This window comes from Podarcis raffonei, chromosome 8 (genome assembly GCF_027172205.1).
Source record: "Podarcis raffonei isolate rPodRaf1 chromosome 8, rPodRaf1.pri, whole genome shotgun sequence".
Classification (NCBI taxonomy): Eukaryota; Metazoa; Chordata; class Lepidosauria; order Squamata; family Lacertidae; genus Podarcis; species Podarcis raffonei.
In genome coordinates this window covers 29247961-29275090 of record NC_070609.1, presented here as the reverse complement: position 1 = coordinate 29275090, position 27130 = coordinate 29247961, and the positions used below count along the sequence as shown (strand labels likewise).

At 44.0% G+C, this 27130-nt stretch overlaps 1 protein-coding gene across 1 annotated transcript; it reads left to right on the top strand.

Annotated features, from left to right (window-relative positions):
- Window positions 1–1771: 1771 nt before the first annotated feature.
- PSMB2 (proteasome 20S subunit beta 2) lies at window positions 1772–27130 on the top strand. The gene is made up of 6 exons (XM_053398844.1): window positions 1772–1976; window positions 6018–6140; window positions 7537–7607; window positions 22692–22854; window positions 25705–25754; window positions 26905–27130. Exons 1-6 carry the CDS (start codon window positions 1886–1888, stop codon window positions 27010–27012), a joined length of 606 nt encoding a protein of 201 aa, XP_053254819.1. The 5' UTR covers window positions 1772–1885; the 3' UTR covers window positions 27013–27130.

The following is a 27130-nucleotide window of genomic DNA, read 5'->3' as shown; positions in this document are numbered from 1 at the left end:
TCCACTAGGGCAATTCAAAGTTGTTAATTAAAATATGCAATAAAACAAGCCATGACAACTAAACCAAAACAAAAATAAAAAAAATAAAAAATTGACCAGAAGCACCTTATAGACCAACTAAATTTGTTCTGGTATAAGCTTTCGTGTGCATGCACACTTCTTAAGGGTGCATGCACAGGAAAGCTTACACCAGAACAAACTTAGTTGGTCTATAAGGTGCTACTGGACAATTTTTTTATTATTTTTATTTTTATTTTGACTGTGTCAGACCAGCACAGCTACCTACCTGAATCTGATAACTAAACCAGTTCAACAACTGCTAAACCATAAGATCAGAAGTTCAGTTCAGCAGAATACCTTATTCTCACAACAGCCCTGTGGGGTAGGTTCGGCTGACAGATAGTAGCTGGCTTGTCATGCTACCAAAAGGGCAGAATTTCACTCACCCTGGTGAGTAGTTAGTGCAACTGCAGACTCCTGCCTACAGATCTGCTTAGGCTACAGGTAGAAACCACTCTCACTTCTGAGAATCCTGAAACTCTCCAGGATAGAGATGGAGAAAGCAGACGACTTAAGTAAACACACAGGGAAGTGGGAGCCACTGGTCCCTCTTCTGATATCCTTGAGTGGGTTTTTGTGTGTGTTTGCCAAAGGTGAGTCAATCACAGTTCATAAGAGAGGTGTCCAAGAGACAGCAGGTAAACCAGGAAGCTTTAAAGGAGGCAGAAGTACTAGAACATAGGTGGGCAAACTAAGGCCCGGGGGCCGGACCCGGCCCAATCACCTTCTAAATCCGGCCCACGGAGGGTCCGGGAATCAGCGTGTTTTTACATGAGTAGAATGTGTCCTTTTATTTAAAATGCATCTCTGGGCTATTTGTCGGGCATAGGAATTTGTTCATTCCCCCCCCAAAAAAATATAGTCTGGCCCCCCACAAGGTCTGAGGGACAGTGGACCGGCCCCCTGCTGAAAACGTTTGCTGACCCCTGTACTAGAATATGGAAGTGGAATGCCCAAAATACGTACGGAGACGCTTGAAGATGCAAAAAGGGATCAAAGATGGGCATTGGTCTTTCTTTGCCACCTCTGGAACTAACTAGGTACCTGTTGGAATGGTAGCCAGTTTAAGAACCACAGGAAAGGCTTTGCTAGTGATATTCTATTTACATTATTTATAAACCACACCTTCAGCATACATTTATGTTCCCAGTGTTTCTTTGTAAGAAACAAAAATGAAAAGGTGCAATTTAAGAGTATTAGTAACAAAATAATTGAGTATTTGGACCTAGTAGTCCGTGTTTCCCACAGAGCAAGATACCTCTAGGAAGCCCACAAAGCAGAGAAACGGGGTAACGCCTCTTCACCCACCTACCCGGTTTGTCCTCGGTATACTGTTCCTGCACGTGGAGGCTCTATTCAGCCCTTAAGACTAAAGAGATGCTTATAAGTGATCTCCCTCCCTGGTGGCTTTCTCTGACATCTGCAAAAACCAGCGCGTTTTAATGATCTGGACCGTTTTGAAAGCGCTTTGCAGGACAGGTGCTCGCTGAGCCGCCTCCCCCTAGAACGCGAAAGCAGACAGGCGGAACAAGGGAAAGGAGGGCGGGAGACATCACGTGGGCTTGAAGGGGACTCCGTGGGCGGGGCTCATCTGCGCACGTCAGAGAGCGGGAGAAGGCTGAGCGAGCAGGGACCATAGAGTCTTGAATGCCTAGAAGCACCCGTTTCTCGCGAGAAGCTCAAAAAGCACCCGGTAGACGTCATTTCCCTGCGCCGCGCCGGCTCTTTCTCCGCCGTCTCGCTGTGTCACTGTTCCGCGCTCTCTGCCTTCGGCCGCCTAAGTTCAGTTGCCCACTCCTGCTTTAGTCGCTGCCGGCCGGGCCCGATGGAGTACCTCATCGGCATTCAAGGGCCCGACTTCGTGCTGGTGGCCGCTGACACCATCGCCGCCTCCAGCGTCGTCCAGATGAAGCGCGGTCAGTCCCTGGGAAGCGGGCGGTGGGGTGGAGAAAAGTGAGGGCAGGGGCCCCTCAGAGCGGGCGGGGGGCCGTCAGCGGGCCGAGCGCTTGCTTCGCACGCGTAGTGTTGGTGAGATTTATCCCTGGCGTCTCCGCTTCTTCGAAAACGAAACTGAATCCAGGCTAAGTTAGTCTCATTCGAATTCCCGTTGGTGGAATCGGTGGGATTTGGCCTAGTAGTAGTTAACTTTCCACGCAGGACCTGCACTCCAACCTGTTTCTTTCGCCATAAGGCCCCAAGGTGGGCTTGTTGTTTAGTCGTCTAGTCGTGTCCGACTCTTCGTGACCCCATGGACCAAAGCACGCCAGACACTCCTGTCTTACCAAGGTGGGCTACAGCATTGCAAATAGTTTGAAACAGATGATAGTTGCAATAATAGGGTGGGCACCTCAAGGTGAAGAGGTGCGGCTTCTCGAAAGCTGTGTAATGAAGATCCCAGGCGCACTTCGGTGCGGAGGTGATTCCACAACTTAGGGGAGGGAGTGCAGTTCAGTACCAGAGCACGTGCTTTCTGTGCATGGAGCATAGCTGTCAACGTTTCCCTTTTTTAAAGGGAAATTCCCTTATTCCGAATAAGATAACTCGCAAGAAAAGGGAAAAGTTGACAGCTATGGCAGGGAGTACCAGGTTCGGTTTTTGCAATCTTCACTTTAAGGCGAAGGGTGATGCAAAAACATCTCTGTAGAATATAGATGGGCATGCAAGAGGGGTCTGGGAAATCCTGGAAAGTCACAAGTGGTCATAGTTGTGGTTGTGGGTCTAGGTATAAAGTAGCTTCCTTTCTTCCTGTATTTTTTCATGGGAATGGGCATAGCTCAGTGGAAGAGCACATGCTTTGCATGCGGAAGATCTGAGGTTCAATATTCAGTTAAAAGGTCCATGTAGCGGGTGATGGTAAAGTTCCTTTATCTTGGAGAGCTCCTGTCAGACAGTACTGGGCTAGAAAGGCAACTTGGCTGATCTTGCTTCCTATATTCCTAGCAGTTAGATTGGGATGGACTTCCAGGATCCACTTTTTCACCCACCAGCCATAAGCTTGTGCAAAAGACATGCAAGGGCTTTAACTCAGTGACAGAGGATGGGCTCTGCGTGTAGAAGTTTGCAGATTCCATCTCATACCCTAGTGAGCTCCTGATAGACAGTGCTGGGTCAGATGGCCCAATGGTCCAGCTCGGCATAAGGCAGCTTCCTATATTTCCACTTAAAATGAATGGATTTTGAGTTGAAGAATATTTGTTGAGCACCAGAGTTGAGTTGTCTTGGCACAGAAAAATCTACTGACACTTACGCCAAACTTTAACTGCATTGTACAACATGAGATCCATTTCTTATTTAAATGCCCATAGGCTGTCCATGTCCAAAGTGGGGTTAAGTGGGCTCTGTTAATTTGAACTGTTGGATAGAAGTGTTGAGGGAACAGTTTGTAATGGTGAGGATGAGCAAACATGCATTTATCAGAATTCCTTCTTCTTCACAACTATTAAAAGACGTAGGAGCCATGACCTCCTTTGCATTTGGTTGTTCTCTTTCTATAAACGAGCCCTGAATAAAATAGAAAACAGAAGTGATGAAATTGCTGTATATCATCTTCAATTAAAGCTAGTGATATAGGGGAGAAAAAATTCTAATGCCTTATTTTCCTGTATATTTTATTTAGAAATGCATAGTTTCATAAAATGAGAGGGCAGTCCAAATGCCTGGCCTGCCGTGGCAGGGCTTGATGGAGTGGGAGGACCACCCCTACTATATCCACACTCCTGGTGTTCATGTTGAAAGGGGAGAGGGTATAAAAAATGCCTCTTCACTGTGCCAGCTCCAAGGCTGGTGCAAGAAAGAAGCCCAGCAGCTCATGATCCAGCTATTTCTATGCTGCCCCCAAAACACGCCATTTTGGGGGTGTCCACTGACTACAGCTGTTTCATCAGGTGCACTGTGGTGCTTCTCATCAGCAGGGCAGCAGAGTGGAGGCCAGCAAGGCTGGGCAGAGGGACACTGTCTCATTCAAACCTGTGATGCAAGTTAAATTGAGCAACTGGAATGAATACAATACTAACTATAATCCAAGCTATAATTAAATTTGTCCAGTGACTATCTCTACAAAGCACAAATATTTATACGTGCAGCAATTCAAGTGTGGTAAAATAGATATGTTAATAGTTTGTAGGACTTTCACTTCCCTCCTCCCAAAGTTTAAATAATGTAAGGGGAATGTGTGCTATTGAGTTGCCGTTCCAAGTAAAGTCTTGAATTTTTTTTAATGCACCATTTTAAACTGTACTAAATGTACTTTATCGTTTTTTCCACATTATTTCAGTGCTTCCAGCTACATTTAGCTATTGGAAAAACTTTTTGAGAGCTATATAGCATATAAAACTAATGTAACATACTACTTACAATCAGAGCACCACACTTTTATGGCAATTGGTTGTGTTTTTTTTTAAATTTATTGTTTATTGGAAAACTCATCACATCTAAGTCTCAGCCCAAAAGTTGGATATCAGTGCTCTAGGTCAACTCCCATCAGCCCCAGCCAGCATGGTCAATGGTGATAAGTGATAAGTCCAGCAACATCTGGAGTTTTGCAGTTTCCCACTCTTCTATAGATTACGTTTATTGTTGCAGGTGGAACCTGCCACCAAATGTTGCATTGTGTAGTGCTTCTTTTCAAGATTTCAGCTTCCCATATAAAGTACTACAAAACTTTCCCCCTTGTTTTCAATTACTGTATACCCCTATTCTAAAAAAAAACCCCAACCCTGTCAGCCAGCATTCAATGGCCACTGAGCATGCTCAGAAGTCAAGGGTTTTTTCAGGAGATCCACCCTCCTTGGACCCAGTGAATTTCGAATGCTGGAGTGATTTGTTTGTACCTCAGTAGCCCGATGGGCAACATTCCTTGTTAGTGCATTATGCAGAGCAGCCTTCGCCAACCTGGCACTCTTCAGATGTGTTGAACCACAGCTCCCATCAGGCCAGCTGTACTGGCTGAGGCTGATGGGGCTTATAGCCCAACACATCTGGAGGGCACCACATTGAGCCTTTGCCACCTTTTGCTTTTGAGAACTGGTGACAAAGACTCTCTTGGCATTTTGTTAGCTTTCCCATTCAGATCCCAGGAAAAATCTCTGCAGTTAGTGTTCCTAAACTCCCATGTGCAGAAGTCTGTGTGTGTGTGTTTAAATTATTTTAACAGCTGCAAAATACTCTGCTAATCCTGTTAAAGGATGGAACGTATCAGAAACTCTTAAACATGTCCTCCAGGGAAGATTATTCAGCAGTAAACAGCAAATGATGGAGAGGTTCTGATACGGAGATTTAGACTGTTCTGTGGAGGGGATCCTAAATACATAGAATGTTGCTTTTCCCAAAGACACAAGGGGCTTCTGGGAAATGAATTTAATACATTTATCTATCATCTAGTTAACGCAGGCTGAGGATAAGATGAGATTGCAGAACCATTAGTGGCATATAAAAGCATTCTTCCTCTGATTGGTTGTAGTAATAGTAAAGTCATTTTCTTTTAAAAAAACCACTTATTTTTCCAAAATTTTATTTCCAGAGGAGAATGCATCTCAATGATTTTCATGACTTTCTACCCCTCTCCCTCCCCATGACTTTCAGCACTTCCTAAACTCTACTAGTGCTGTCAGACTTCTTTTCCTTATCGTTTTTTTTTACTGCTGCCAACGAATTAATCATCTGTCTGTCACTGATTGATCTAGTAATTGTAAACATTTATATTATGAAAATGTTGGGATGGATGGCTGCTTAAAGATAAAAAAAACTTATTTAAGTTCTTCAGATCTGATTCTGTAATTAATCCACAAGTGTGCAAGTCTTGTTTATTCAATAAGTTACTAATGTTTTAACTTTGCCCATGCAGGGGAAAATAGCCCTCTGCTCATTTTGCTCTCACTCTGTCTCTCAAAATGAAACACTTCACTGTAGCTTGTCCTTATTTCTGACTGGTGTGTTTTTCCTCCATCCTCTTGATTTAGATCATGACAAGATGTTCAAGATGAGTGAGAAAATCTTGCTTCTATGTGTTGGGGAGGCTGGGGACACTGTCCAGTTTGCAGAGTATATCCAGAAAAATGTCCAGCTCTACAAGATGAGGAATGGTGAGTACTGTGTGGTGCTGTGCCACTGAATGTATAGTGTAGAATAAAGAAGTCTAGGATTCTGCATTGGTAAGCTGTATGCTTTCTAAACACTGCAGGCAAAACCACAAGACTTATGATTATGTTAGATCCAGGCTGATAACTCTCTCTCACCCCAGATTTGGCATGCACCTTGAGTTGGCTCAGTTGCAGAGAATGGATCTGTGCCCCCTCCCCTCCATGTCTCAAATCTGCCACTCTAGCAGTCTTCTTTCCCCACTTCTCATGAATGACACTGCTGAGAGTCTACAGAGCATTTCTGCCAACTTGGGGGGAAATTTACACGCTTGCAGTTCTTTTCGACTCTTAAGAGTCAGTCTGCACGTCCGGAACAATAGCATAACTGGGGTGTTTTACTTCAAGGTCAAGGTTTGGGGTGGGATCCCATAGTTAATTTCCTCCATCTGTATTCAAAGAGCAAGCAAACTCCCTATCCTTAGGAGACTAGTACTTCAAGAATAGAAAAGAGTAGGATAAATACACACATTTTCTAAGGGGAGGGAGTTTTTTTACTTGAGGATTCATTCAAAATATTGATTTCCTATCCACCCACCCACAGTTTGGGGAGGGAGAGTCCTAACAGAGTGGTACTAGATAATTCTGCATCCTTGGATTAACTCATAAATCTTCCATACACCCTTGGTGCCCATGCTCCTTCACTTCTATCTGTGTGACCACAGACCTCCTAATCAACTACAATTGCACAAAAGCAGAATGTGCCGTTATATAATTCAATTTCACCTGAAACCAGCAGCTGTCTAGAAGTTGCTGCATGCAAGCTGTTCCTGCATTGCAGAGGGTTGGACAAGATGGCCCTTTGGGTCCCTTCTATCTACAATTCTAGCTGTTCTCTCCCTCCATAGACCTGGAAAGGAGGTAACATTAGATGCCCAGGTGACAAGGCTGCTGACATTCTCTGCCCCAACTCATCTGTTGAGGAAGGCTTCTGGTCCTGACTGCAAGAGGTTGGAGTATCATTGCTCCACTTGTAGTATTTGTTTAATGATTCCCCCCCCCCCCCGCCAAATGTTGTTCTTTTCTTTGCAAACCAGCTGAAGATATTGCTGTACACATGTTAGGTATTCTCCTAGAATGAATTTCCACTCACCTTCTGTTTATTAGCAGCCTTGTACCTGGTGCTCAGGAATCCCAAGAAATCAAAATATCAGTGCAGCTTTGAAATCAGCGGTTAAAATCAGTGTAGTTTTGAAAAGTTCAGTTTGCCATCTTGATTCAAAATGTCTTCCACTTGTATCCAAACAGCTGAAAGCCTCTGTCATATCTCAAGAGGTGTCCAAATGAACAGCAAACAAATTGCCAAAATATATAGTAGATGATTATTTCCTTTTCTTAACAGGGTATGAATTGTCTCCGACTGCAGCTGCCAATTTCACACGCCGAAATCTGGCTGACTATCTGCGGAGTAGGGTAAGTAAGGCAGCTTTCAGAAGTTGTGCTTTCTCTCTGTTCAGGAGGTCCCCTTGGCCTTTCAGTGTGTGATGGGTCATGGGGGCTTCTGGAATGGGGGAGAATCGTCTACAACAAGGTTGGGTAGCACTCCTCTCCACCAGCAGTCCCTGCCCCATGTTCAGAGTTGTGAAGGGGGGAGCAGGAGATTTGGGGTTTTCCTTCTGCAAACAAACATGGATACATATGCTGTAATGTTATTGTTTTAGTTAAATAAACTGTTTAAATTGTTATTAAGGAAATGATAATTTTTCTCCTTCCAATAAAGTACAGCAGAAAAGTTGTCCAAATATTAACAGTTAATTTACTAAACCTCACAATAATTTCATAATTATCTGTCAATGTATTTCTAATAGTATAACCAAATCAGTAATTTTTGCTATAACTGTAAAAACTACTCTGAAAATTTATTATTCAAAAAATGAAACCTTCATCTGGTTGTAAATATTAAGATTATACCAGCAAGAATGAGTCTTTCTGTAAAAAAAAAAAAAGATTTAAATCAAGTCTTACTGACTAGTGATTTAAATCGTGATTTAAATCAATTTGATTTAAATCAAATCCACCCTGTCAGCTATGCAGTGGGACCACTCTGCCAAATGTACAGGAGCTTGCATGTTGACTTTCCCTTACAGACAATGGCACATAGTACTTACAGTTGCTCTAGGAAAAGCAGGTTCAAAGTTGGGAGCCAATCTAATAGCACGGCTCTGAACATGCCACTGCCATACAGGCAATGAACCAGGGAATAAGGCGAATAGAATCAGGATATTTGAGTGTGTGTGTGTGTGTGTGAGTGTGTATGTGTGTGTGTGTGTATAAATCAGCTAACTTCTCCTGATGTTTTTGTAATGACTATTAATAGGAATTCCTAAGAGGAATTTTTGAGTGCTGCATTTACCTTTTAGTGAAGGTGGCAGTTGGGAACGGGTAGCAGGCATTGCTGAGTCTGTGTTGCTTCACAGGGATGGGAAAGCATGTGCCATTTCAAATGGTTCTTAAATGGTTACGGTACTGAGTGATATATTTTAACTGAAAATAGCCTTTCTCCTCATTCATGTGCTATGACCCACTTTTTAACCAAATATGCATTTGGGGATCCATATCTTAATCCTTTGCCTTTTATATGCATGGTGCTAGTGGTCCTGTTGTGACCCACCTTGGATCAGGCCTCAACTCAACCTGCCAGCTGAAGACCAGCGTGCTACATATTTGCAAACACAAGTGCCAAAATGTTTATTTGGTGTCATATGTGAAAGCTTCCCAAAGGGAGGCTGCTTGGACCCCCATCACTAAACTAAACTAAATTTGAAACCCTGTGCCAAGCGTAATAGAGGAAGGGCTGTACCCCAGAGTTTACATGAAACTGCATTATACTTAATATTTATACAATGTGTTTAATTGTCAAAGCTCTTAACATGCAGTGGGCTACATCCAAATGTCTCAACAAGCCATGCTCCAAACAAGGGAAACTTGATTTGTTCCTAACTATGAACAGAAACTTGTACTTTCCTTCCCTTGTGCTCAGTTTGTTGTGACATCTGAACGCAGCTGCTTTGTATCTATATTACATTTGAATTGATTTTATGTGTGTGCTGATGTTGTTTTAAACTGTTTTATATATGCAGTGTTTAAAACTGTTTATATATGCAACCTTCTTACACTGTTGTATTGTAATAGTATAGGACACAATTCATAAATGAAATTAATCATCATCATCATCATCACCACCTTGTACATTTTCACAACAGCCCTGTAAGGTAGGACAGTAGTATACTCATAATGCAGGTGCGATGTTCAGGCAGTGGTTATCTTAAGCCTGCCTAGTGAGATGATAGCAGGGGTATGATTCAGACCTTCCTGACTTGTAGCTACTACTCTACACCTGCTGTGAGCCAGTGAGCATTAAGGTTAATCAGGCTTCCACAGAAAAGCAAAGAAATCATTCCTGTTTTCTTTTTTTCTTCTGTTGCAGCTCTTTATCATTGCAGTATTTCTTCTCCAGGTCTTTCTGATATGACATTTGTTCTTTGCTTTAAAAAAAGTAAAATTGCAGGCATGTGCCTACTCATGACTGAGTGCTGCAGGGCAGAACGCACCACATAAAAATGGAGATTGCATGTGACCAGCCTCTTCTTTAGAAACAGACAGCTGCTTTTTTCACCATGGTTGTTGTTAGGGTAGCAGCAAGCAGTTAATAACTGAGTGTTCTGCAAACTGGCTTTGGTATCATTTTGCTATGGGGCAAAGGCATTTCACAAAAAGGTGCCTTGCAAGAGCTGAAACCATATTTGTGACTGTAGAAACATGCAGATAACAGAATTACATCTACCACGGACATTATTTATTCAACAAAATTTATATATCACTTGAAAAAAACTTTAAAATATATAAAATGAAATATTAAAACTCTTGATAAAATACAGTTAAAAACAGGTATTTTAAAACATCTGAAAGAGTTTTAGAATTAACAGTAGCTAAAAACCCAGTCAGATAGGTGGGGTATAAATAAAATTGTTGTTGCTAAAAAATAAGGTAGGTGTACTACAACTAGTCAGTATAGACTTGCCTGAACAGGTGCCAAAAAGAATACAGCGAAGGCAGAGAGTTCCAAAGTGTAGGTGCTGCCATGATAAAAGATTTATTTCTTATTGCGGTGTGAGCATTTTCTGGAACTGTAACAGTGCCACTTCCACAGATCACAGTGGTCTAGTGGGCACAAATGGGGTAAGGTAATCTGCAAGTACAGTGGTACCTCGCGTTAAGAACTTAATTCATTCTAGAGGTCCGTTCTTAACCTGAGGTACCACTTTAGCTAATGGGGCGTGCCGCCATGCCTCCTCTGCACAATTTCTGTTCTTATCCTGAAGCAAAGTTCTTGACCCGGGGTACTATTTCTGGGTTAGCGGAGTCTGTAACCTGAAGCGTCTGTAACCCGAGGTACCACTGTAAACTGGTTCTAAGCTGTTAAGGGCTTTATATATTAATTGTAACAGTTTGAACGTCAACTAGTATGTAGGAACACTGTTGCTGGATCTGACTGTGTTCTGTTTATTCCAGCATTTTGTTCTAACTGTAACCATCCAGATACCACTTGATATCTGGATACTCACAAGTGAGGCAGACACCTTTGCCTGTGCTTATTCCAGATATTGCACCAAATCTGAAAGTACATTTTCACAGAAGTCTGAACTCAGACTTGAGAGAGAGAGCGCCTTTTAGTGACAAAATATATTAGTAGGAAGATTGTTGAGACTTCCTGAATTGAATTTTGGGGAAGTGTGTGACTTAGTGCAGTAGACATCTTCAGAAGTAAAATTGGCTTACTGTACTAGAAGTCATGTAACTTCAGTGGGTTGGGGATTTCCTACTCGGAGTAGACCCATTTCAATTAATGGGCCTGAGTTACCCATGTCCATTAATTTCAATGGATCTACTCCAAGTAGGACTAACATTGGCTACATACAGCCCAATGTGCCTGAGATCCCTTGATTTCATTCCTCAGCTAGAGGCTTTATAGCACTCAGATGCTATTGGTTTAGCTGGGATGTTCTCAGTGTTAACTATAGAATGGCATGAATGTTCAGAACCTTTCCTTTCAGAACTTGGGACTCAGATGCTGGATCAGACTAAGTATTATACCATAAGGCTTATAGGCAAACTCCTGGGGGCCGCATACCATTGGTGGGCAGAGCCAGAGGCAAAAGTGGGTGGAGCAATAAATGTTGCTTTTATCTTTGTTCGTTCAGTAGGCGATGTTCAGGCATGTCAAAATCAGTTTCTACATGTACAAACACCCCACGCAAGGCTCCACCTTCCATCCTGACAAGCAAGAGCCTTGGCCCAGATTGAGTTGCAGAGATTGACAGACTATAACAAAATACTGGTTAATAGGCCAGGTCTGCACAATTTGTAATCTAGTGAGCCAAATGTAACACACACGCACAAATTATGAATTGTCTCCTGCTAAGTGCCTGCCCATCCTCCAGTCCTACTTAAGAAGCAAACTCCAGGAGTCTTACTGCATTTGGCTTTGAGAATTGCAAGTTGGACAGACTTGTGATAGGCAGTTCTTTGCAACGGTTGTGGTGTTAACTTTTTCAGTTTCCAGAGTGAAGAATTGTTTTTCTCTCAAGCAGCCACAGACAGCAGAAAGGAATTAAGCCCTTTAAAAAAACAACCTACTGATAAGGACTTCACTTCTCATGCAAATGCGCAGATTCTGTTTAAATTGTTTTGAGAGAAAGATTAATGGAGCAAAGCTGTTTGATGTGCTGAGCCAAACAAGTGCTTTTTGTCAAAACTGAACATGAAGCTTTGAGTAAATATCATATGAAGCTGAACTGTGTGCGCACATGTGCGCATTCTCTCTCTCCCCCTCTCCCCCTAATTCCATTACTGAGCTTTTCATGGTCCTTTTGCAAGAAACTGAAAAAAGTTCTCCTTCCTCAGCTGTCTTTTCCAGCACAGGAACATGAACGCAGTTCCCTCCTCCAATCGCTTCTGCTTGTTATCTCCTTCATCTGTTTCCTGGCCATCAAATGGCACCAGATGCATCTCTAAAAGAAAACATGTTGCTATTCTAATGCCATTATACCAATCTATGGTGCAGATGCAGTTGGAATACTGTGTACAATTCTGGTCTGACCTGAAAAAGGATATTGTAGAGTTGGAAAGGGTTCAGTAAAAGGACAACCAGAATGATGATGGGGATGGAGGAAAGGTTGCAGCGTTGGGGGCTTTTTAGTGTAGAGAAAAGGCTACGAAGACATGATGGAAAAGACTATGCATGGTATGGAGAAAGTAGGCAGAGAATTTTTTCATACCACTAGAACTCAAGGACTCCCGATGAAGCTGAACGTTGAAAGGTTCATGAAAGACAGAAGACACGGTTCATATGGAAATCACTCCCACGTGAGGTAATGATGGCCACCAATTTGGATGGCTTTAAAAGAGGACTAGAAAATTCGTGGAGGAGAAGGCTATCAATAGCTACTAGCCCAGACGGCTATGTTATTCCTCAGTGTACACCTCTAAATACCATTTGCTGGAAACGGCAGGAGGACTGTGTGTTCTTGATTTCAGGTTCTGCTCATGAGAATAGGATGCTGGGCTAGATGGACCACTGAATGATCCAGCAGGCTTTTCTTATGTTCTTAGGGCCCTGGTGGGATACCTTCTCAATTGGTTGTACAGTGGTACCTCGGGTTACAAACGCTTTGGGTTACAAACACTTCTGGTTACAGACTCCGCTAACCCAGAAATAGTACCTTGGGTTAAGAACTTTACTTCAGGATAAGAACAGAAATTGCACGGCAGCGGCAGTGGGAAGCCCCATTAGCTAAAGTGGTACCTAAGTTTAAGAACAACTTCAGGTTAAGAACGGACCTCCGGAACAAATTAAGTTCTTAACCAGAGGTACCACTGTATAATATTGTGACTATGGTGAGATATTTTTATGCGGGAGGCAGCCTTTTCTTGTGTCTCTACTCACAAAGGAAACAGTGGGGCCTTCTTGCTTCCCAACACTCCAGGCTCCTGGGCACTGCCCTGAACCCTCGCCTGACTCATACCACCTGGGAAAACCATGGTTTGGCTGTCTGCACTGTGTCAGGGTCATGCACTTTCTCGAGTTTAGGCCAACCAGGTTAGAACTCCATCTTGGTTTTGAGATAGCTTGCTCAAACCTGGGGGGGGGGAATGGAGTGCATGTGGTGAGAAGGGAGCATGTGAATGCAAAGACCACTTGTGACTGCCATTCCATGGCTTCACTAGTGTGTCAGAACTGGGCCTTGGGATGGCTGCAACTTTCACTGCTGTCTCCCTTCAATTAGATGTGTTGTTTTGGGGGTTCTCAATAAAAGCCCCCAAAGCCACTCTGTCTCTTGAATATTGTTGAGGTGTGTTTAAATGTACATAGCATTGCTGGATGTATATGATGGTTTATAATAGTGTTTTATTTCATTGTTTCATCACTATTTTTGTCCATTGTATAAATCTTCCAGTGTTGTACTTCTATGTAGATCTTTCTGTCTGTGTTATAGTTTTACAAGGTTAATACTTGAATTTATGCATGACCTTTATTTTGACAGTATTTGGCTGGTCAACTGACTAGTCTTTCTCCCATCCTTCCCCACCATCCTGGGCAATCTCCTGGCTCTTGAATGAGCAGCTAACCCTGGTTGACGTGGTGTGATATTGTCTGCACCAGTATGTAGAAAACCAGGTTGCAAAATAATAGCATATTTGGATATTGAGTATAGCAGGTTAAAATAGGGAATGCTTATTGGGCCAGTTCCCTTTTGTGTGTGTGTGTGTGTGTGTGTGTACATGTACGTATACACACACACACACATACATACATACATACATACATATACAGTGGTACCTCAGATTACAAATACTTCGGGTTACAAACTCCACTACCCCGGAAGTAGTACCTCGGGTTGAGAACTTTGCCCCAGTATGAGAACGGAAATCACGTGGCGGCGAGAGGCCCCATTAGCGAAAGCATGCTTCATGTTAACAGTTGGTTCAGGTTAAGAATGGACCTCTGGAACGAATTAAGTTTATAACCAAGGTACCACTGTATATGGATTTCTAGTTTTCCCTTACCAGCCTGTAGGGGACTCCTTGAGAGAAAGAAACATACACCGCAATTACTGGGTTTCCCAAACTGTCCTGGTTACTGAGTGTTCCCTTCTTGCATTGCTCTGCAAGGTCATGTGACCTTTGGAACAGATGGCCCAGGTGACACTGGCTTGGAGCATCCTCACTAACGAGGGCAATTTAACATGCCACTTGGCGAAGAGGGGGTAGCAGGATGCGACAGGGCGGGACTCTGCCTCCTTCCTCTGCGTGCCAGGTCCCTTGAGGCCTGATCCTGCCTGTTCCTCTCCCTCTGTGCCCACGCTTGCCTCCCAGCTTACCTGCTCCAGATGGGCCACACAGCAGGGAGGACACTGGCAGAAGCAGATGTGTTTATTTACCGGAGATGAAATGTTGCGCTCTTGCAGATGGCAGTGCCTTCCAGCAAACAGTGCACTTTGACACCGCGGTTGTGCCACTTCGGGCAGGGGGGTAATGGGGGTGGGGTGACTCTGTGCCTTCTGAGTTATTTCCCTACCCTTCTTTTGCATGAAAGGCAAACAGTCTTACAATGGGACTCTGCAGCTCTTGGCATCAGAGCGAGCATCTCCTGGTCACTTTGAGGAACATGCTTTCATTTCTGGGTTGCTTTTCTTATTCTCTTCTTTCAGTATGGGGTGGCAAACAGTTTTTGTAGCCATTTCCTCTTGTAGTTTAGGAAGTGCTTGCTTGCTTGCTTGCTTCCATCTTATCACCTCTACACGCAGAGGGCCTTCTCGGTAGCAGCACCTGCCCAGTGGAATGCCCTCCCATCAGATGTCAAGGAAATAAACAACTCTTTGACTTTTAGAAGACATCTGAAGGCAACCCTGTTTAGGGAAGTTTTTAATGTTTGGTGGTTTATTGTGCCTTTAATTCTGTTGGGAGCTGCCCAGAGTGGCTGGGGAAACCCAGCCAGATGGGCGGGGTAGTAGTAATAATAATAATGATAATAATAATAATAATACAGCAGTTGCAAATGGATAAAATACAGTTTTAATCAAACAAATATGGCCCTCCTAAGCAGAAAATTGCTGCAAGAAAGGTTATTCCGACTAAATATTCCGAAAGTAAGAGCTGTTCAACAATGAAACAAGAGGTGGTGGACTCTCCTTCCTTAGAGGTTTTAAGCGGAGGTTGGATGGCTACCTGTCATGTATGATCTAGTTGTGATTCCTGCATTACAGGGGATTGGACTAGATGACCCTCTGGGTCCCTTCCATCTCTACAGTTCTTGAGCCAAATAATCATATAGTGACGGTGTGTGCCAAAAAGCTCTCTGAAACAACAGTGGGAAAGGTTTGTATAAACGTTGTTATAGTGTGCGCACACACGCAGAGTATGCACACACCTGACTCTCTAGGATGAAAGAGCAGTGGCTAGTGTTCTGGGTGGGCAGGCTTATTCCATCCAGTGGCGTTGCTGGCTCTGCTAGCTGCCATGGATCAATGACACCCTGTTCTCCCCTTCCCCCCCTTTTTCCTGCTGCTGACCAGACCCTTCTCTAATCGTGTGATTCTAATCAGAAGACATTTTAAAATGGGCTCACAAACGTTTGCCCTCAGGGCTCAGCAGTCAGAAGGGCAATGTCCTATTTTCTCCCTTTGTGCACAAGTCGAAAGAGATGGGCCCCACAAGATATGGGGTCTCTGATGACGTGGGGCTGTATAAACCCTAGCAGTGTTTGCCTCTTGGGGAGGGGGAGGCACATGTTACGCTTCCAATTCCTGCAGGCATAAAATCACCAAATTTGGGGGCTGGGTTAGAATTTGTCTCCTAGGTTGGGCTCAGTTGATCGCTCCTTTAAAAAACACGCACTAATATTTAAAAATATGAACACAGCTGCTTTTGTTCTGTGAAACCTGGAGCCATTTTGGCCCTGCAGGGTTGAGTTTGCCAAGAAGCAATGCTGCACGCAGAGTTTGGGAAATGGGGAGGGGCCGCAGCTCAGTGGTAAAACGGCTGCTTTGCCGGCAGGCGTCCCAGAATCAGGTACGACTGGGAAGACTCCTGTCTGAAACCCTGAAGAACTGCTGTTTTTCAGTGTAGATGCAGAAGGGTGGGGAAACGTGGAGGCCTCCAGAAGTTGGATTTCAATGCCTGTCAGCCCCGAGAGCATAATGGGAGTTGTAGTCCAGCAACGTCTGGAGGACCAAAGATTCCCCACCCTTGATTGTAGACCAGTGGTTCTCAAACCTTTTTTCTCTGGGCCACACTTTCAGAATAAAAATTTGCTTGTGCCACACCAATTCTTTTAATTGGTAAGAAATACATTGGAAAACAGAAATAAACAACAACTAGCAGTGCTTGATTTATAACATAGAACACAACTACTATGAGGAGGTTTGTCTGGTAGCTTCATTATAAATCTTTGGGTGCCAGGCGAAAACATTCCTCTTCAACCAGATCTTTGGCTGATTAACATTCTATAGCTTTTTAAATGTGTTTGTGAGGGGGGTTATTATGTAGACAATACTGAGCTAGGATTAATGATATGACTCTGTATGTGGCAGCTTCTCATGTTCCTGCTGCTGAATAATATGAAGCTGTTGAATAGAACATTAAGCTTTGGGAGTAGGAGCCTATTTAAAAAAACCACCACCACCTGGCCAAGGCTGCACTGCGATGAGCCTGCCATTATAACACAACCCACAGTGCTGCTGGGTCCTGTGGTTGTGTTACTGCACTGTGAACATGACATTGGCTGCCCATGGTTTGGATGGGGCAAACAGGTGTTTGGGATAACCCATTTGGGAAAAGTTTGAGGTACCCTTAAACCTGGACTTAATGGTCTTATGGGGGGCCCCCTCTTTAGATCGTAATGTGTATTACTTCAAAATATGGTCAGCCAGCCCTGCTGCATTTGGGGAACCCTCCTGCTGAGTGGGGGCCCCTGGACATCTGCCCCAAAGTCCTGCGCTGACAGCACCACTGCGTGCCCCCTTGCAGCACCTTGATTACAAGGTAGTGGCAATGTTTTAGATTAGCAAGTGAAATTGGCTGGGAAAATGAATACTGTGTTAACTATCTGGTATAATAAGGCATCTGTGTCATGTTGCTGCTTAAGTCATTAAATTTGGAAGTGGTTTTAATTACAGCGGGCAACTGCTGCTCTAATGAGAAGAACAGAGAGCAATCTGGAGCTGATGCCAGGGAGTGGGAACGTTCGGCAGATTGGAGCGCATTCCCAGCGAGGAAATCCAAAGTGTTTGTGGCTTTGCTTTTTTTTTTTTTAGTTTGAAAGAAAAAAATGAGAGAAATGATTAAAAGGAAGGGCATGAGAGAGGCTTACCAGGCAATGTGTGCTATGGACAGAAAATGGTTTCACCCTCTCTCATTCAACAATCCGGTGAAATTGGTCAGATGCAGGAAGGGAATGGGTCTTCCGACCTCGGGCCAAATGCAGCCCTCCAGGCCTCTTTGTCTGCTGCCTGCAACTGTCCCAGGCTGCACTTTTCCCTGGCCCTGCATTGTACCCTGTCTTTCTTCTTGCCTAGCTGGAATGTGTCCTTGAACCCTGATAACACCTGTTGCTTCTCTAAATGGAGGATAGAGAGGGGTGTGTTGGCTACTACACAAAGATAGCGTTTACACTTGTTACTCTGCTGACTTTTGCCTCTGGTCCCACCCACCACTGGGTGGCCCTCATAAGGTTGCCCAGGAGGAAATGTGGCCCTCAGGCTGTGAAAGGTTCCCCACCCTGGGCTTAAAGGTTCTGGCATGGCAAAAGGAGGTAGTTTTCCACAGCTCTTCCTTATAGTCCAGAATTCACTGCCACAGGATGTGGTTGCACATTTAAAAGGGGGTTAAACAAATTTGTGGAGGGTAGGTCTGTCAATGATGAGATACAAAGAGATCTAAATCTTCTTTGATTTGAAAGAGAGGTAGAGCTGGGTATCATCCGCATATTGATGAACACCCAACCCAAACTCCCTGATGATCTCTCTCAGCGGCTGCATGTAGATGTTGAAAAGCATGGGGGAGAGGACAGAACCCTGAGGCACCCCACAAGTGAGAGCCCAGGGGTCTGAACACTCATCCCCCCCCCACTTTCTGAACATGGCCCAGGAGGAAGGAGCGGAACCGCTGTATAATGCCCCCAGCTCCCAGCCCCTCTAGATGGTCCAGAAGGATGTTATGGTTGATGGTATCAAAAGCCACTGAGAGATCCAGCAGAACTGAGAGAAACAGCTCTCCCCTTTGTCCCTAGCCCACCGGAGATCATCAACCAGCGCGACCAAAGCAGTTTAAGTCCCATGATGAGGCCCGAATCCCAATTGGAAGGGATCCAAATGTAGCTCTCTTTTATAAGTGAAGAAAAATGTGACATTCAAATTAAAGGACTGACACTTCATATTTTCTGTTGAGCTATCCACCATGACCTCCAAATCAGTTTTCAGATTAGTTGCTACTTTAAACCCTGTCAATGTTTATATATGTGAAATTGGGAATTTTTGCTGCAGTGCGCATCATGTTACACTTCATTACCCTACCATGGCCCAACTAGCATCTCATGACTAACCATGATCAGTAAGCCAAGAATAAGCCTTGGCTACAAATCAGTTTGTTGGGAGTGAAACAAACCACAATTGTTTCTTCCCACTACAAGCTCAGAGGAGTGAAGTGTGCTCACTATGCTTTGGGCATAGTAAGCGATGGTTTATGGCAGGGGTAAGGAACCGTTTTCAGTCAGCTGTTTACCTTGCCATTGGCAAGGGGGGCCAGAGGCAAAAGTGAGTGGAGCAACAAACATAAATTTTATACAGTAGGCTAGTTTCTATACAAGCTCACACTGTCCTCCCTGGAGTCCATCCAGGCAAGCAAGAGGCATCAAAATTTCAAGGACCCATTTCCAGTCAAGAAAATGGAGACTAATGGAGGTTGCAAAGCAGAATGGTTGAGGGGTGTGAACCTGAGAGGGTCTCAAGAACCAAGCAGAGAAACTCAACTCAACTGGATTTGATCAGTCTTCCGCAGCAGAGGAGACCCATTGACATTAACAGACCTAACTTAGTAATGTCACTTAGCTTCAGCAGGTCTACTCTAGCATAAGATACAACTCCATGAATCCTGAGGGATGCATTTCACCCTGTGCTTGTCCCATGACAGCTTATCTGCACCTCCAGATTGGAGGCTGTGTAGCTCCGAATGCCAGTTGGCTGGAGGGCAAGTTGAAGGGAAAGGCTCTTGCCTCTGGAGGCTCCCAGAACATGGAGGTGCCTGGCTGGCCGCTGTTGGTCACAGGACACTGTTGCCTTCTTCAGCGTGTGCAGTCACTTGATGCCTTTGCATGTACCAGTGGGCCACCACAAAGCGAACACTTCATCTCACCTCACCTCAAAATGCAGGGTTCTTCAACTGAGTCCAGTTCCTGCTTTGAGCATAGGGAAACAAAATCCACAGCTTTCTGCACCAGGCTGCTGTGGGGCTCCTGGCCTCAAACCAGAAGGGTGCTTCCAAGGGCCAAAGGAGCTCTAGGACATAATGCTGCAATTTTACATGGTATAGAACAAGGTTTCTTGATCCTCTTGTTGCCACCCCCCTCCCCTTCACCTTCTGGGAATGCAAAGACTGCTGTGTTTGTGCACAGAATGAAAGCTTCTCTCCCTCCACCCGCAGGCAGGCATTTATACACTTCCCCGTTAAAGTGCTGCTCCGTACGATGATACATTTAATTATAGGTGGCACTGCCTGGCCTGGGTCCAAAGAGAGGCTGTCAGTTCCTCTCTCGTTGTCCACGCTTAGTAGGATGCCTTCCTCGCGCCCACTGCGTCCCCCTCCCCTCCATGGCGACTTTGGCTTCCGCCAGATGTCACACCGCCACTCCCGCCCCAACCTCTCATTGCTGATTTTGTGTTGTGTGTGCGCGCGTGCGTTTTGGTGTGGTTGTCACCACTCTTCCCTTCAGCTGTAAATTCTGAAGGATTTCACGCTCTTCCTAATCACTGCAGTTATTTTAAATCCAGCAGTAGAGAGGCAAGAATCCCACTCCTCCAAGTTGGCATTGTTGTTGCTTTTTATGCACTCTTGTTTGACTCTTCTTAACCAGCCTTCCCTGAAGCTGAACTTTCTGAACTGTGCTTTTAGAAAATAAGCAAAAAAGGCAATGTTTTATTGGGGGGTGGGTCTGCAACAGGGGTAGCTGATGTGGTGATGGGAGTTGTCATCCACAACAGGTTGCCTACCTTGAGTCTAAAATCCATGTGAGCCTTGGAATGTTTTGTGCGAGGTGCCCATAGATAGGTGACGACTGTATTTAATGTACGTTTAAATTCATGCTCTGTCACAACACTTGCTGGAACAGCTGTGGTCTTGGCTGGGCCCATCTCACAGGGTCACTGTGTGTACCAAATGAGTCAAAGATTATGCCCCAGTTCCTCCTCCACACCCAGGAAAGGGAGGCCTGGCTGTGGTGTCAAATCATACAGAGATGTCGCCGGTTGCCCTGTCTCAATGTCTCAGTACTTTGTGCTTGTTGGATCCTTGATGAAACTGCTTCCATTTATCTGCACTTCGTTTCTGGGTAAATGCAGTGGTGTGTTTCCTTCCCATTTTATAAAGACAGCATGCTGATTTTGCTCTTTAAAAGACTTTGGGCACCATTGGCGCAGAAGAGAGCTTTATGTGCGACCTGAACAGAACCTTTGAGGAGAAAGGTTGGAACTACAATCAAGTAATATGACATATTATGACCTGGAGATGCCCCCTGCCCTCCTGTTCTTGGATGGTTTTAAAAGAGGATGAGGCAAATTCATGGAGGATATCAGCGTCTACTAGCCATAATTGCTGTGTATTGCACTCCATCTACTGCTTGAGGCAGTCTCCCTCTGAACACCAGTTGCTGGGGGGCAATGTTGTGCTCAGGTCATGCTTGCAGGCTTCCCACAGGCATCCAGTTAACCCCCATGAGAACAGGATGCTGGACTAGATGGGCCATGTGCCTCATCCATCAGTTCTCTTCTTGTGTCTGTAGCAACTAACTTTACCTAGCAGCAAGTTAAGTTTTCTTGAAGGTGTTGTTAGTGTGTCCCAGCACATCATTCAGGAGTGACTGGCGTATTTGTGCCTTAACAGTGGGTAAATTGAGCTTGTATTTGGAGTGTGATGCCACTACATTCAGTGACTGATCTCTCTCTTGCGGTGTGTGGTTCCCCTGCATACACTCACAGCTCCCCCCCCCAAAAGAAACAAAGTAAGGGAAGAGGGAATATGACTTTTTAAGGCAAGGGACTTGAAATGTCTTCTGCAGTTGCCTGTGTCGAAAAAGCATTCCCAAGAAAAGTGCTGCACAGCTGTCTGGGTCTAATTAGTTTGCACATCATTTATGTATGTATGCTTTGACATCTGACACAGACTCGGGTAGAAGTCGGTGTTTAGAAGCCACGTTTGTGGCCCGGAACCCGACTCTCCAATTACGAGGTAGCTTTGATTTGCCAGCTTCTGCATGTGCAACATGCTTAGGCGTAAATAAGGAGTGTTAACATGGGCTAATTAAATCAATGTTGCTGGAGCTGGGGAGCAACTTGCAATCTCGGAAACCCTTCTGACATTCTTCCGTGTTCTTCTTTTAAAAAATTCCTTTGCTTGTATGGAGGTTTCCTTCCTGATACTTTTATAAGCATCCATCTCGTAGTGTGCAGAGTGGGAACCGGAACTAGAACAGAACAATCAAAATCTGTGATTTGATATATTGGAAGTGAATTCCAGTCATTCTTTCCCTCTATTTATTTATTTGAATATTTATAAACCATGCTTTCATATATATCGCAAGGTGGAACCCAGAATAAAAACACAGTTTGAATAGGAAAAGCCTGAATCATTATTACTTGCCTGCTCTGTTCCTGAATTCTAAAGCAATTAAATTGATTCCTTTTATTTTATATATCTCTGTCTACTGCTCCAATTTCGTCTTAAGACGGTACTTAAGAACTGACTTGGACAATTTGTGGTGGGTGGGGCCCACAAACTTTCTCTGTGACAGCTCAACAGCAGTTTGTGGTTGTCGGCGGAGGTCTTGTCCTTGATTTTATTTGATTTAATAGTTTTGTATTACTTAATGCCTTAGTTTCTAAATCACGTACAAAAGAAAATATTATGGTTGCATTCTGTGAAGACGACGCAGTGGTGTTTGCAGCTCTTTTGCCTGTGATGTTACTCTTGACAGCGTACTTAGCTGATGTATTCATCCTTATACATTGTTGTTGTTTTAAAAAAACTAAAACCAATGACTAGTGCACATTCATAAATGTTTGGTCTGATGACTGCAGAGAGTTGAATAACATCATAAACACACTTTGGTCCCAATATAGTTAGCCCTTTGTGACACTCTTTTGTGCTTTGAAAAAATGCAGAATATTGAGAAGTCATTCTATGATATCCAGATCTGTGTTCTAACAGCTTCTTTTGCTTCTTTTACAGACTCCTTATCATGTCAACCTCCTGCTGGCAGGCTTTGATGAGCAAGATGGGCCTGCCCTTTACTACATGGATTACCTGGCCTCTTTGGCTAAAGCTCCCTTTGCAGCCCACGGTTATGGGGCCTTCCTGACGCTCAGCATCCTTGATCGCTACTATAGACCAGGTAAGCACATCAAAATCGTAAATTATTGGGGTTGGTAGTATACCCACCCATGGTTGTATTTCTAGGCTGCCTGTTAGGGCGTAGCTTTCACAAAACTGTGTACCCAATATAAGATGCAGCAAGTTACGTACCATATAATCAAACACTGTTTGGTCATATCACGAAATACCATTGGAGACAACAGCTTTATAATCAATACAGTCAATATGAAAAATTAGTTATGACAAACCGAAGTCCCTCCAGATATCAGTGGGAGTAAGAAACAACTAAGTTAGTCTGGATTTAACCCATGCCCCCCCACTATAATAGGAACCTCATCACTCGCAGCATGGCCATCCTTGGTGGTACAGGCAAATGAGGCAGCCTGCCTTAGCTAGGGAAGCACCCTAGGAAAGAGAGATTTGTTTGCTTTTTCAGCTCATAGCTCAAATGCAGATTGTAACCTGAGTTCAGATTTCTGGTGTCCAAGAATCTGGGAGATGATGTGTTGTTGCTGTTTCTGTTTCTGTTGCTGTTGCTGAAATATTACCCATCATATGGGTGTCACAGAGCAGTTTGCAGTATTAAAAAAAAAATCAGGCCACAATATGATAGGAGCAGCTGGTGCAGTAGAGTGGTAGTGCAGAGCTGTCCTCCTAGCACCGGCATTACTCCCACTAACGGTGAAGATGCAGGGCAGTAGCAAGGTCAGCCCAGTGCTGGAGCTTTGGAGGAGCCAATCTAGTGCTCCTGCCAGTGTGCCCACACAGTCCTGACCTTGCCATCACCCCAGTGCCATCCCAGTAAGTTGTGGCAGCACTGGTGTTGCAAGGGCACCTTTGCAGCATCACCCCATCAACAACGTATGATCGTTAAGTTACAGAAATTTTATGGATCTTCTGTTGACTCTTGATTATCAGGCATGCAATGAGATTTGTTTGGGTAGGTAGTGGCAAAATTTGAATTTGCCTGGAACACCAAAAATCTCTGGATCAGTCTTGATAAGGAGGCAAGAAGAGATGCAATGGTCGGATCTTCCTAACAGCCAAAACCCTTTCCTAGCCCCTTCCCTGGCTTTTCAGTCTTCTATGGATGCTACCAGTATTCATTTCCAAACTGCATGAGGGCTAGAAGCTCAGATTTTCTAAAATCCAGATATCAGGTACTTCTGTGATGAGTGTGCAGATGCACAAACACATACAATCTTTTGATGAGGGTTTCAGTATCTCCTCCTTGGCAGTTAAAAGAATTTGAGTGGTTCTGATACTAATTTGCTCCCCCAACTTAACACCTCTTTACTACAACTTTTGATGTTGAATATTTTCTTATTTCCACTTGATATCTTAAGATGTTTGATTTTAGTATTTGATAGTGTTTGATGGTTGACGTGCAGTGGTATTTAGTATTTGACTTTATTCATTTATTTCATTTAAAGCATTTGTACGCTTGAGCTTTTCCTCAAGCTGGAGGAAACAAAATCAAGCTCTCATTTAAAACAAACAAAAAAACCCCAATTGCACAGTGCTGAAAACCAACAAATTGCCCTGGAGATCATTGTCATTGATCTCTGCAACATCTGAAGTGGTAAAGAGAATGGCCTTTTAGCTAGTGGTTAACCTGCAGTAGCGCAGAATGTGTGTGAGAGTGGACAGTTGTTACATAGCCGATGCCTGTAAAGGCAGAGAGTTTAATGCACTCTAATTCCAAAACTTTGAGTTAGAATTTTGCATTCATGCTGTAGTTCTGAATCTGAAGATAAGGAGAGCCCTGTGGGATCAAGCCCAAAGGCCTCTCTGCTCCAGAATCTGGTCCTCACAACGGCCTGCCAGATACCTTTATGGGAAGCCTGCAAGCGGGACATGATTGCAAATGCAACTCTCCCCTCTGCAGTTCCCAGCAACTGACAATTACTTACTTCATCTAACAGCAGAGCCAGCTTTGTATTCAAACTTTAGTAGAGGGCAAAATGGAAATTCTGACAAACTTTGAAAATATTTGCTAATATTTTTATGTTTTTAGATGCACTACATGTTTTAGATTTTTTTAATATGTTTTTATTTTATTTTAAATTGCCTTGTCTTAATATGTTGATGTTTGCCACCTTGGGCTCCTTTGGGAAGAAGGGTGGGATACAAATTTAATAAATAATATTTGTGACCAGCTGTTGGTTGGAGACCAGCCTTGAAGAAGCAGGTAGTGTGCACATTCTGCCTTTTGATCCTCTGCTTCCTTAAAATTTCATTTTAAACGGGTCTCCTTCCACTAACCCCCCATGACTGGTGGCAGCATAATTATGTCCCCCCAGCCTAACATGTTGACAGTTTGCTGTCTCTTTCCCTCCTACCCCACCCAAAAGCATGGGCAAACCATTTCTTCTAATGTGTGAGAAGAGCTGAGGCACTTCTCACACGTGCCATTTCCATTGTTAAAAATCAGTACCCAACAGGGAACATAGCACTTAAAGCCCAGCCCTCCAGACCCCCCCCCCCGCACATGCACACACACTCCTTTGAGTGATTTGCAACTGGCTGTGGACAGATGGAGCTGATTTAATGTGGTAATAAGCTCAAGAAGGCTGAGGTGGCCCAGCTCTTCCAGCGCCTGAGCCCCTGGCCGTGGGAGGCAGGATTCTGCCCGGCTTCCTGTTAGGGTGGAACAAATCGATTTTGGACGGCTCGTTGGGCAAGGGAGCTGGGCCACAGGTGATCCTTCATACATGTGGAACGAGTTTTCTCAGAGCTGGGAAAGAGCCTTTCGTTCCTTTGTGCACAACTGAAAAGCTGTTCGGACTTCATCAGAGAGATTTTTAGGAGGCCAGGAGACTTGGCGGCTAATTAAAGCTGTCTGTGGTGCTCTCTTTTCCTCCTGCAGGTATCACCCGTGAAGAAGCATTGGAGGTTCTCAAGAAATGTCTGGAGGAGGTGAGTGACCTGCCTTGCCCAGGAGACTAATGCTTGGTTGCCTTTGTTTGGCCAGTGATTTAACTCTCCCCCTTCCTTCCTTCTCCTGCTACATCTCCTCCACTAAAAAAATTATTCTTGCCACAAGGGGAAATAAATACAGAGCAGCCAGATGTGAAATTGGTTAGTGGAGAATAAGTATTCCTTGCTCTCCCCACCCCAACCTTCTTAGTTTACTTCATGGTTAGGTATTAAAGTTTAGAATTGTTGACATTTTAAATTTCTGGTTCTTCCACCATTAATATTGATAACCCATCCTTCTGCCCCTTTTGGGGGAGGTTTAGCTCTTTGTCCAATTCATACATTTAATGGTATCATCATTACTTTAAATTAGAGGAAGAAAACTTTTATCAGCCTGAGGGCCACATTTCCTTCTGAACAACCTTCCAGGAGCGACAGATCTGTGTTAGAGTTACTATATAGATCATTGATTCTAACGTGCAGCTCTTGACGTAAGAGATGCACAAAGGCAGGCAACTAGTACCCATATTTTACAGGTGAGGAGCACTGAAGCTAAGAGATAAGTGATTAAGTGTAAGGTGAGCAATGGCATGGATCCCAACCCCCCCCAGCAAAAAAAAAATCCGTTCGGGTGACCTTCATGTAAGGGTTGATAATGGACAATTTTGAGACCGGTTGTTTGCCTGAGTGGCTGAGGGAAAGGAGAGAAGATGGGGACAGGAGCCATTATTCTGAAGTCTGTTGTTTGCCCCTTCTCTTTGAGAGTGAGGGCGTTGCGTGTGATATTGCGCCCTCCTTCTGGGTTAATGGCCCTAAATACAAATTTATGGTAATAAAATGTCTATTTATTTACTTGTTAATGCTTTAATTATTGGAAGTCAAAAACCCTTGCAATCTATTGCAAATCACATGGTGATCTCTGCCTGCCTTCTGCCTCTCCCCGCAATAGATGATAGCTCCCTAAGAATAGGAGTAAACTTTCACAGGGAACATTTTGCTCAAACTTTTTGGATTTCTTAGTTGGGTGCTTGTTATTGCCAGCTGCTCACGCAGAGGAAATGAGATGGTGCTGGGCTGCTGAGAGTTCTTGCAAACATTTAGGTGACTTTCTAAAAACATTTAACGTAAACACAACTCTTGTTTCCCACAGCTTCAGAAACGCTTCATCCTGAACTTGCCTTCATTCAATGCTCGATTCATCGATAAAGATGGCATCCACGATGTGACTAATATACCACTCTTGACAGCAGAGGCCTGAATGCCCAAACTTTCCTCTTCCTGCCTCCATTTGGCTTTTGTTTGTTTTTTTACTTGTTTGAAATCCAGAGTTCATTTACTGCACTTTTGCAAATACAAATAAAGATCTTCTGTTATAA